Source organism: Plasmopara halstedii, assembly GCF_900000015.1.
Source record: "Plasmopara halstedii genome assembly, contig: Scaffold_322, whole genome shotgun sequence".
Taxonomy (NCBI): Eukaryota; Oomycota; class Peronosporomycetes; order Peronosporales; family Peronosporaceae; genus Plasmopara; species Plasmopara halstedii.
Window position 1 is genome coordinate 1,127,163 of NW_020187243.1, and position 11,818 is coordinate 1,138,980.

An 11,818-nucleotide genomic window follows, 5' to 3' on the forward strand; every position below is an offset into this window, starting at 1 on the left:
TGAACCCTATGCATATGACATTCCACAAAGTACGAATATTAGTATTGCAAGCGTACTGATTTAGCAACATGCGTGCTGCCACATTTTATATACACAACTGTTTACATAATTATACATATCTAACTCGGTGATGCCGCGCGAGATCATCACTCTGCAGGCGGGCCAATGCGGCAACCAGATTGGTATGGAGTTTTGGAAGCAATTGTGCGTGGAGCACGGCATTTCAGCGGATGGTATTGTGCAGGATTTCGCAACGTCAGGACACGACCGAAAGGACGTTTTCTTCTACCAAGCGGACGACGAGCATTATATTCCTCGAGCGCTGCTTATGGACTTGGAGCCGCGTGTTATCAACACTATCAATACATCAAGCTTTAAGAATCTATATAATCCAGAAAATTTTTTTGTGTCGAAAGAAGGAGGTGGTGCGGGCAACAATTGGGCGTCGGGGTACCATCAAGGAGAAATGCATCATGATCAATTGATGGAGATGATTGACCGAGAAGCGGATGGATCTGACAGTCTTGAAGGCTTTGTATTGTGTCATTCCATTGCTGGTGGTACTGGTTCTGGTATGGGCTCTTACCTATTGGAAAATCTTAACGATCACTTTCCGAAAAAGCTCATTCAAACGTATTCCGTGTTTCCGAACCAAGCAGACTTTCAAAGTGATGTGGTAGTACAACCGTACAATTCGCTACTCACAATGAAGAGACTGGTACTGAATGCAGATTCAGTGGTCGTGCTGGACAACACAGCACTGAACAGGATAGCAGTAGAGAGGCTAAGAGTGGAGAACCCAACGGTTTCCCAGCTAAATTCGCTGGTATCCACTGTTATGGCTGCTAGTACCACGACGTTAAGATACCCTGGGTATATGAATAACGATCTTATTGGACTCGTAGCATCATTAATCCCGACCCCTCGGTGCCATTTTTTGATGACAGGATACACTCCTCTGACAATTGATGCGCAAGTGTCAACGGTAAGGAAAACGACGGTACTCGATGTAATGCGACGTCTGTTGCAGCCCAAGAATATTATGGTGAGCACATCGACGAAGACGGGATGCTACATCTCGATACTTAATATTATTCAAGGAGATGTGGATCCGACTCAAGTGCATAAGTCGCTGCAGCGGATTCGGGAACGAAAGCTCGCACGCTTTATTCCGTGGGGACCTGCTTCGATTCAAGTAGCTTTATCGCGTAAATCGCCGTATGTGGAGACGGCACACAAGGTGAATGGGCTCATGCTGGCCAATCATACGAGCATAGGCGCACTATTCCACAAATTATTATTACAATACGATCGACTTAAAAAGCACGGAGCTTTTATTGAAAATTATCGAAAAGAGCCCATGTTTGCTGACAATCTGGACGAGTTTGATAGCGCTCGCGAGGTCGTACAGAATCTAGTGGATGAGTATAAGGCCAGTGAACGCGCTGACTACGCTACGTGGGGACAGCCGCCTGCTAATAGTACGGACGACGTCCGCATGTCTTGAATTGATATCGTAATTTTTTAAAGATGGGCGTGCGGAGTTGAGTTAGCTTAAACTTGATAGTGTTAACATGCCTATTGTGCCAACATATCCAACCTGGACAATGAAGTCTTGTTGGATATCATGCATTCAAGCAATCGATTGAATCTTATCGCGCTAACCCATTCATTCAAAAATACGAATTGCAAATGCTCCATTGTGTTCCATTGTGTGGCAAGTTTTCTGTATCCATTTTTTTAAATTGCTAACGAGGATTGTAGTCTATATAGTAAAACGTATAGAATTAGTATTATCCAAATAGATATAATCCTAAAATATATGATACCAGAGAGATGATTTCCGCGCTCTGCCTCCAAAGATCAGAACGCTTCGTATTAGCGGCTTCACGGCGGGAACACAACCGGCTCCTTTCGACGCCTGGTTGGGGCGTTCCTGGTGAACGTCTCACAAACGCGTTCTCATTACTCGTATGCACCTCCAGGCGAGCCATTTGAAGTTTTGACCCTTGACACCAAGCGTGCTGTCGCTTCGCCCCCTACAAAAGACATATGCTTATCAAGCGCGCGTCTGGTAATCTCAAAGACAGCTAGGCAGACAATTAGTGTTCCGTCCTTATAGTGCACCTACTTTCTTACGGTTCAGCCGTCAAGTCTCCTTCTAGCATTGCTTTGAAATAAAAGACTATGCACTGCAAACGGAGTGGGGCTGACTTTCTACGATCATTTAGGATTGGATCCGACGGCTTTCAATAAACCAAGATTTTCTTTGTTCCTATTAAAATTTTGTGTAAATACTAAATCTCTAATTCATGTTCGAAATATATTGTACGAGCTGAATAACATGCCGTGCTTTACACTCCATCAGCACCATTACTTTTGGTCCTCTGACTTGCGCACAATTGCTAAAAGTGTATGTGTTTTGAAAATTGCACAAACTTGTGATGTGTATGTACACCCAACTACGGTAGACTTATTCGGCTATGCTTTGTCGCTTTGTTTCTGGTAATGTACAAAAAGGGCATCTTCAGAGAAGTTTCAGTGCCGCAGACATCGCAGCGAACCCAGGATCAAGAGTGAGCTCATTAGTCATGCGACGATTAAAGTGATCAGCAATTCACAAACTTCAGCCAAGCCTCTCCAATCTGTCCAACCACCTGCTTCAAGAGCTGCATGGAAACTAGCAATGGTCAATATCGACAACCGAATTTTTCAAAAATTGGCGATCGCGGTGGCAGTTTAGACCAATGTACGACTCAGAACGATGCACGGTTTCCCCTCTAAGGCTACTGGTCTGATGGCCCAGTGGTAGTCGGTTCGATATCTAGTAAATAAGTCTCCCTTTACCCACCAGAAACGAGGGTATAATGAAGGAAAACCGCTTGTGCACCTGCATAGACTAATCAGCTCTCGAAAAATAGAAAGATAAGTCACTTACTAAAATAACTCACTCACCTACGGGTGGGCAAAAATTAAGTCAACCATCAAGATAATAGAAACCTTTTTGAGCGAGCGAATAGCAGTGAATGTTTCATATCAGGTCGAGAGTTCGTTCGCGTATTAAGATAGATCACAGCATATTTAGAATGACAGATTGATGAATTGGCTTGAAAAAAGTTGCTGGTACTGTAACGATGTCCACCAATGTGTTTCTTCTACTACTATGCACGCGAAAATCAATGTTGAAATATTGGCATTGTCTTGCTAGGCATCTCCTCATATCGAAGATGATGCTAGGTGGCTGAGTTGATCTGTATATAAGCAATATTGTCTCTCTGCAGAGATATTTGTTTGAATGATTTTTGGGCAAAATGAAAATCCTCGAAAAGACAAGGAGATTTTTAACCAATAGGGCTGTATATTCATACTCATATGGCTTCATACTATTGCTTGTCTAAATGCAATGACTTCTTCACATTGTTGCTGGGGTCTTTAAAGAAACTGCTTGGTTGGTTAACACATATACATTTGCCTTCTCATGTTTTAAACAAATAAATCGCATATTCCACTCGACAACGCAAGTTAAACAAACAAAAAGGTCAAACCGAGTAATCAGATGATGTTGCGCAGTGTGACAAAGTTTGTTCGAGTTCTTGTGGGACGAAAGTTGTTGCAGCGCAAGTTTATCATTGTAGATTTCCACCTTCTTCCTTTTCTTCAATGCAAAGAATGCTCAACTGATTGTGCCGCGTGGTAGCGCCAGAGCACAAAAATTCTATCTAATTATCTCACCAACCTTCTCATGTTTTGAACTAACAAATCACATCTTCCACTCGACGACGCAATTTAAACAAACAACAGAGGTCAAACTGAGTAATCAGATGATGTTGCGCAGTGTGACAAAGTTTGTTTAAGTTCTTGTGGGACGAAAAGTTGTTGGAGCGCAAGTTTGCTCATTGTGAAGTTTTCCACCTTCTTCCTTTTCTTCATTTCAAAGAATGCTCAACCGATTGTGCCGCGTGGTAGCGCCAAAGCACTTGGATTCTGTTAAATTATCTCACCAAGACGTCTACGATGAGCTGCACCGAACCAACCAAGAAGAAGGTTGGTGTAGTGACGATGGGGCACTACGAGACGGCGGGGCTCTCAACCTATTTTCGTCGGAATCGTGTGGCTTGTTGGCGCAATATGCCACAGTTGGATTGATGATGGGGGCGCTACCCAGTACAATTACGCCTTTTTTAGGTTATTACCTCAATATGGAAGGTCAAGTCACAACTTCTGCCCGTGCGCTGCTTGGAATTCCATGGTCCGTCAAAGTTTTTATTGGAATACTTTCAGATTGCTTCCCCATCTGTGGCTTCCGCCGTCGGCCATTCATGGTCATTGGTTGGACTCTTTGCCTCACTTGTCTTGTCGTGATGGCCACATTTCCATTGGATAAACCTTACTTTCCTGAGGCCTCATGGCGACAAATGAAGCCGAGTAGTTATACTATCGAGGAAGTCGCTGCTATCAACTATCATGCTCCTGCTACTGGAAGCAAGTACGTCGTATTAATGATGCTAGCGACGCTGGGATACGTGATCGCAGACGTGGCAGCGGATGGTGTGGTTGTCGAGTACGCACAGCGCGAGCCTATTGTGATGCGAGGACGGACTCAGACTGCAATCTACACTGTTCGAAGTATCTTTAGCATTTTCGGGAGTATTGTGGTGGGATTTGGCCTTAGCTCACCACAGTATGGTGGAGAATTTAACTTCGGCATTTCCTTTCCTATGTGCATGTTAATTCTAGCGGTCTGTTGTGTACCTGTGATTCCAGTGACATGGTCCTACGTCGCAGAAACGCGGGTGATCACACCCAAATTACGCACTTACATGAGCAACTTGTGGGAGACGCTGCAGAGTCGAGCAGTCTACCAAGTTATTGCGTACAGCTTTTTCTCGGGAGTACTTAGTAATATTAGCTACGTGGCTTCCGACCCGGTTACGATGTATTGGGCTCGTGCGACGAGCTTCAATATCTCAATCTCTCAAATTATTGCTTCGGGAGTGACAGCCAGCACTCTAGCGTTGATGGGACGATATGGGCTAGATTGGGACTGGCGTCATGTGATTATCTTCACGACAGTCGCTGTGGTTGGAATTGATGCGATGTGTACAATGCTCACAACGTGGGATATCATACGCAACCAGTGGTTTTGGCTTGGTTTGCCCGTTGTAGAGAGTATTCCTTTGGGTATTAACTTCATCGTCTCAAGCTTTGTAGTCGTTGAGCTAGCAAATGAGGGTAATGAAGCTGCTATCTACGGTTTATTAACAACGGTCGGTAATCTGAGCAACCCATTTTCGGCTACCCTTACCAAGGCAATCAATAAATCGTTTGCAGTCAGTAACCGGGACATATTGAACGATTCGCACTCGACCCGTGGCAATGTTACCATTGCTGTCCTTATCTCGTACACGTGCAAACTACTTTCTTTAGTATTGCTCGTCTTGCTGCCGCGACAGAAGATTGAAACACAAAAGCTGAAGCGCAACGGTTGCCGAAGTAGTCTGTTTGGTGGCATCACCATTGCGTACTGCATGGTCGCGTTGACTTGGTCACTTTTGATCAATTTGCTGGGCATTTTTGAAAGTACAAGATGCTTATCATTTGTAGGAGGTTGCTAATCTATTCTTTAGAATACTCATGTGTGTATCGGTATTTGTTGTGTTGAAGTAGACACAAGTATCGTACTTAGTTACAACAGCATGTTGTAGATTTTGATCTAAATTCACTTAGAATTTCTGCTTCCTTTTATCAGATGCCCGTATCTCCTGCCGACCAAGTGACGTATTTGCGCTCGCTCCCATCAATTCGCGATGGATGCCATCGTGTCTTATCCCTTGCAATCAAAGACCAGCTGCCTAACTTTTCGGTGGACGAGACCAAAACTTTAGCGCTTGCTGATTATGTCGTCAGCGTCATTCGGCAGTCATATCCTACACCCAACGAGGTCAATGTCCCATTTCACTCGCGTTGGCGCCACTTCGAGACTGGGAATCTGCATCGCGTTGGTAATATGACGGCATCGTGGAGTTGCGATAAATTGGAGAAGGCTCGCCGTTTACTTGATCTGGCACTCGTAAGTGTCTTGCTGGATGCTGGGGCTGGACCGATGTGGAAGTATCAGGAACCAGGAACTCAGGACTTTTATAGTCGCAGTGAAGGCCTAGGTATTGCCAGTTTTCACATGTTTTTGGCGGGGAAGTTTTCGGTCGATCCGAAGAAAGAGCCACATCGAGTGGACGCGATAGCACTGGCTAATTTGGCCGATGACGGAATTGCAATAGCTTTTCAAGCGGTAAGTACACATAAAAATATTTCATCTTTGACGTTTTCTTTTTAAGCTTTCTTAATTGTGATGACTAGTCAGATGCAAACCCATTGGTTGGATGCGCTGGAAGAACGGAAATGCTGAAGGTTAATATTGTGGTTTTTGTTGTGGATGTAAAGGCTGACGAGATATTGTGGGCTGTTTTGAGTTATGAATAGCGTTTAGGGACATGTCTTCGTAATTACCCTGAGTTCTTTGCTGGAGCAGACGGTTCCATTCGACCAGGAAATATGGTGGATTATTTGACGAGACACCAGGGAGAGAACGGTGAAGTGTCAATTACGGAACTCTGGAAGGTCGTATTGTATGGACTTCAAGACATTTGGCCTTCAAACCGAATTCAGATTGATGGACAAAACATGGGTGATGTTTGGGAGCTGGCGTTCGTGACAAGCTTTTTGTTGAATTTGGTGGAAAGTGACTAATACGTGTGCTTTTTATTTGATCATCAGCTACTTGCCGGAACATGAAAAGGCCGGCAGGTTTGTGAGCTTCCACAAGCTCACACAGTGGCTGACTTACTCACTAATGGAACCGCTTCAAGATGCTGGATTCAAGATCACAGATCTTAACCTGATGACTGGTACGATTTAAATATAAACTAGCTTCAATGATGAATCGAATTGTTATGGGTTTTCTAGGATTACCTGAGTATCGCAATGGTGGCCTTTTGGTGGATTTTGGTGTGCTGGTTCCCAAATCGGCTAAAATCATGACGGACGAGTTTGATCCAAGCGCGGATGTAATTGTCGAATGGCGTGCGCTCACGGTTGCACTTTTGGACAAACTTCACGTGATGATTCTTGAGCGCCTCCAGCTCACAGCTGACTCTTTTCCACTCGTCAAGGTATGACACAGTTAAATCTTTTCCTAAGTCACCCTCGAATTGTATTCATACGATACTTTAGATGCTTGAAGGAGGAACGTGGAAGGCTGGTCGTATAATTGCGAAGGAAAAACGCGCTGATGGTGGCTCACCGATCAAAATTAAGAGTGATGGTACTGTCTTTTAAGCTAAGTGAACGATCACTAGAATTAGTGTCCCTTAATGCTAGAGAGTACACAATTCAACATTGATATACAGCCATTGCACTTCTATTGGCTGGCATGTTGCGGAAATTACTGCTTCCGCGGACATTTTTTTTTTATCAGATATCCGAGCTCTTCATGACAGTTGGTGGTCTCTCGGCTCCTATCGCTCTGGAATGTATTGGTCAATGAATTTCAACTACTCCGTTTGTCGTATCCGAAACACGCTGGCAACCACGTTGGTGTCACCTTCAATTTCAACGGAAAGGCTGAGTTGTTGTGCATATTACTACGTGAAAGAGGACATGGTAGGTGTGCTGAGACAAAGTATAACGGCCTTGACTTTTCCATGGAGTCTATCTGCAAGTCCTTTACGTTGGCTATATTTTTCAACTTCTTTGAAAAGGCGGGTAGTTGAGGAAAAAACAAGTTTGTATCTAAAACGACATGAGACGTGATATGTTTACACTGGGACTTAAACTTGGAGCTGCCAGGTGAAAAGTTGCTACGTTAGCATAAACTATATGAGAAGGCAAACAAAAGCAAACATACACACGCCTATCATGATGAAAAGTTGAATGAGCCTGTGCTTTTGAGCCAGTTGAACCACATTTTGCTCAATTGTGTGAGACAATCACGAAATTGATAGCCCAGAGAAGTCTGAATGAGAAATCGACCCGACGGAGTTTCGCGGACTGGAAAGTATTTCGTATACTGGCAAGATTATCATTAAGCTGGACACAATACTCATTCATAGATGCTTCAATGGGTACAACATCACATAGAAGTTTGTTTACGAATCTCGAACGAGGTGCTATATAGCGAGCAACGCCCACATACGTTAATTTTTATTTGGTAAATAATTTGCTTTTTTCTGAAATTACGTCAAGACCAAAACTCTGATAGGTGGCAACAATCGATTTATACCAAGTTTCCTCGCTAAATGTTTTCACATTTATCATTGCATAATGTCCGCACCTCATCACATGCATTATATACTCAACTTACATAAGCTAAAGCGTTAAATTGCTAGAAAACAAGAGGTGGAGAATCATCGTCATCCTCTGCTGACACCTTCGTTAGTACTGGAGTCATTTGCACTTGCTTATGACATAAATTGTCGTCATTATAATTCTGCTTCACAAGCCCATGAATGTTAACTGTACGGCATTTTTCCGACGAAACTTTCTCTGCAGCTTCCAGCAGCTATATTTGTTCATTTCAACAGAATGCAAATACAAGTCAACAAGATGTAAGAAGGAAATACCCAATAAACTGCAACACCTCGTCTGAAATCTTGATTTGTTTTGCGACCGTTTTTGAAACCGGCGTTACTTTCTTGGTTTCTGGCTTGTTCTTGTGCCCCTTGCAGTGAAATTGAGCTCGTAAATGTTGCGTCGAAGTTATGTGAGCCTTTGGAAGAGTTAGGCACAGAGTTCCAGTGGTCTTCGACCTTTCTGCTTTTCCTGCATCCGAATGCACAAGCTCCGGAAATTTAAGTCGAAAAACTTTGTTTTTTGCAACAATTGAAACATATGAAGGGTGGACGTCCACATCTATAAGTGACGTATCCAAAAAGCGAGGAAGATGTACTTCTAAAATAATCTCGAAAATTTCGTCCATCAATTGAAAGTCCCATTTGCCTTCGTTGCATTGTCGGACAGTGCCATCTGCTGATTCTTCCTGTTCGCGAACCTTTTGAAGCATCAAGTTGTGCTCTCTTTCCATGTTTCGTTCCCTTGGCTGATTTTCACGTCTACGAGCTTCCGTTTCTTTCTTCTGTTCTGCCATCTCACGATACATTTCTCGACGAGTGTGTGGCGTGTACGGTACCTTCTCTGATGATGCCATTACTGACCTTTTTTCCGATATATCTGTCGCTGTGCCGCCAATAACTTCAATAACTGCTTTATCCTCTGCTCTTTCTTGTGCTTTCCTTGAAAGCACGTTTGTTGCTTCGCGACGTACATAACTTTGTCGGTGTTGGAAGACTTGTAACGCTTTGATCCGATCACTACGTTGAACTTCTTTTCCATCCAGTATTTCAATTTGAGGAAGCGCTGCAATCACGTACTCACGAAACCCGGTTTCCCAGCTGGATTGGCATGGATTTCCGAGCATGTAAAGCTCTCGAAGGTGTTGCAAAGGCTTCAGATGGTCGATGCTCTCTTCTAGCGTGTCAAAGTCCACAAAGTTTAAGGTGAGATCGAGTTTTTCAAGAAATTCGCAATTCTGCAACCCTTCAATCTTGCTTATGTTGTTAAGAGCCAGATTCAGGTATCGTAGCTCCTTAAGATGTGTCAAGTCTTCAATTTTGTCGATAATATTGTTCTGCAGGTACAAAATGCGCAGCTTACGACATATGGTACCAATCACCTGAATCTTTTCAAGCTCCTCTTGATGCAAAGATATCTCTTCGAGCGTTGAAATCATTCCTTCATTGTGCTCTGCCCGCTTGCGTAATAAATCCACGGTAATGCATGGCATTCTGCAGATATTAAAATCGTATCTTTATTACGACTATTCGAGGATTATGAAAAAGCTATTTTATGACGTTGATATTTAAATTCATCAGAGTAAATGTGTGCGATATATTGTATGGGAGAGTTGAAGCTGCGACAGCCTAAGGGCTTGTTAGGGCAGCTCTCAACGATAGGGGGGGCTTTGAGCCGCAACATTCAGGTATAAACCTGTTAAAATCAAGATAGACAGCTTTGTGGAGCCGAAAAACTTTATCAAATTTTGCGGTCTGCAGAAGTCTTGAGACGGATTGTAGCGGCGGCGAGTCGCGGCCTTCACGTCAGTCCTTTTGAAAACAAGTGCTGTAAGTGGCAATTATTTTTGAATTAATTGAGCCTGGAAACAGTGTCACTTTTCAAGCATGACACACACATTTGAGCTGAAAGTGCAACATTTTCTGGTGTCATCATCGCCCCCAGGTCATCATTCCAAGCTCAACGGCAAGGTCAGGCACGTCGCTGACCACGACAGCTAAGAGGCACAGAAGTACCACATAGCCAAACTTTGCATTTAGTTGTAATCATCATTGTTCGTTTTACCAACTTTGTAACACGTTATGAGTTCCAGCATTAACACTATGACCCTAAACTTCTAAATTTCGACGGAATGGGCTACCGCATCTGGGCACAGCAAATCCAGCCTAATCTGGAGGTGAAGTGTGGAGCGCTGTTCTGAAGCCCGCATCAACATGGCTGCAGCCAGCGGTATGACATTGAGAGCCACGCATCGAGGGAAGGCCCACTTACCTTTTACTAGCGTCTACCGAACCCTCGACAACTAGGTAGCGTAAGTAAACGCGGCTGCGCCAAGACTGTGGCGACAGAAGCGGTAGTGGTTTCTACATAGCATTGTCGTCCAATATGGATAATTTCGCTGAGGCCAATCTCGCGTCTTGGAATGAATAAAATGATTTGGCGGTCTGGCACGCAAGGCTTGTGCATATCAACGCTCGAGACGTGAAAAAGTGCTGAAGGCCAGTGGAGTGATAACACGTAATTCACATTCAAGTCACAAGTCACTGTGGAGCTTATGCTGCTGAGAAACTGGGTAGTCTTCCTTTTGCATCGAAGAAACCAACGATCTAAAGCCAGGACAAATGTTGATCGCGATTGACTTTATGTGGTAAATAGAGGCAACTTTGCGCGACGGCTATACTGGACGAGTTAACATTTTGATCGAACCGTACCACCCGGCAGCGGTATTTCCTGTCAAGGACAAGGGCTTCGCCATGCGCATATTGTAGTGTACGAAGATGCATCGCGGAATATAAAGCAGTTGCGCCCATGGCAAGAGTGGCTGTACCGAAAAGTGATAAAGCTGCGGAGTACGTAGGCGGAGAAAATGAGCAAGATTGAACGAAGCTAACGCGTTGTTGTCGAAATGGCGCACGCAAGCTGGTATGGGTAAACTCTTTTAGAGTTTTTCTGTTCTGGCTACAGCGTATATCCGAGAACTCTGTCCGTCAAAGGCTACCGGAGAAAAGGAGCAGATTGAGCAACTGGCAGATTGCACTCGAGCGCTTTACATGCTACGCGATTTAGGTTGCGACAGGGAGTGTTGGCCCTGAAGTCCCATAGGCAGAAGCACGACGTGAAGACTGCAAAATAAAACCTTATCAATATTAACATTCTCAGAATTGCCGTTTGACTGGGCTGGGATCACCTACGGCTTGATTTGCAGACAAACAAATCAAATCAATGCAAAATCTACATACTCCACGCACAGTTACATCAATAAGTTTCCTCAGACGCAATATACGACACTGGAAACTTGTTCAGCCAAAAAAAATGCTGGCATCGAGAGCAAAGCAAACTGCCTGCAATAAGCACTTTTTCTTGTTAGGCGGCAAAGTTCCAAATTATGTTCATATTTTCTATGTAGAAGGAATAAACTAACGGATTTTTACGAATAGTGATCGGTCTTTTATTTATTAGTAGCCTCAAGAAA

General features: G+C 43.8%; 3 protein-coding genes across 3 annotated transcripts; 2 read left to right on the plus strand and 1 right to left on the minus strand.

Annotated features, from left to right (window-relative positions):
* Nucleotides 1–130: 130 nt before the first annotated feature.
* PHALS_08360 (tubulin gamma chain) lies at nt 131–1,553 on the plus strand (the record flags this gene model as incomplete). Its single annotated transcript, XM_024723696.1, has 2 exons — nt 131–1,481; nt 1,531–1,553. The coding sequence occupies 2 exons, from the start codon at nt 131–133 to the stop codon at nt 1,551–1,553; spliced, it is 1,374 nt and encodes a 457-aa protein (XP_024574646.1).
* Nucleotides 1,554–3,938: 2,385 nt separating this feature from the next.
* Nucleotides 3,939–7,335, plus strand: PHALS_08361 (Protein of unknown function DUF1688; the record flags this gene model as incomplete). The annotated part of the gene is made up of 8 exons (XM_024723697.1): nt 3,939–5,580; nt 5,668–5,678; nt 5,750–6,289; nt 6,358–6,408; nt 6,481–6,704; nt 6,775–6,905; nt 6,964–7,169; nt 7,231–7,335. 8 exons carry the CDS (start codon nt 3,939–3,941, stop codon nt 7,333–7,335), a joined length of 2,910 nt encoding a protein of 969 aa, XP_024574647.1.
* Nucleotides 7,336–8,380: 1,045 nt separating this feature from the next.
* On the minus strand, nt 8,381–9,838 carry PHALS_08362 (Protein phosphatase 1, regulatory subunit, and related proteins; the record flags this gene model as incomplete). The annotated part of the gene is made up of 2 exons (XM_024723698.1): nt 8,381–8,557; nt 8,636–9,838. The coding sequence occupies 2 exons, from the start codon at nt 9,836–9,838 to the stop codon at nt 8,381–8,383; spliced, it is 1,380 nt and encodes a 459-aa protein (XP_024574648.1).
* Between the last annotated feature and the right edge of the window lie 1,980 nt (nt 9,839–11,818).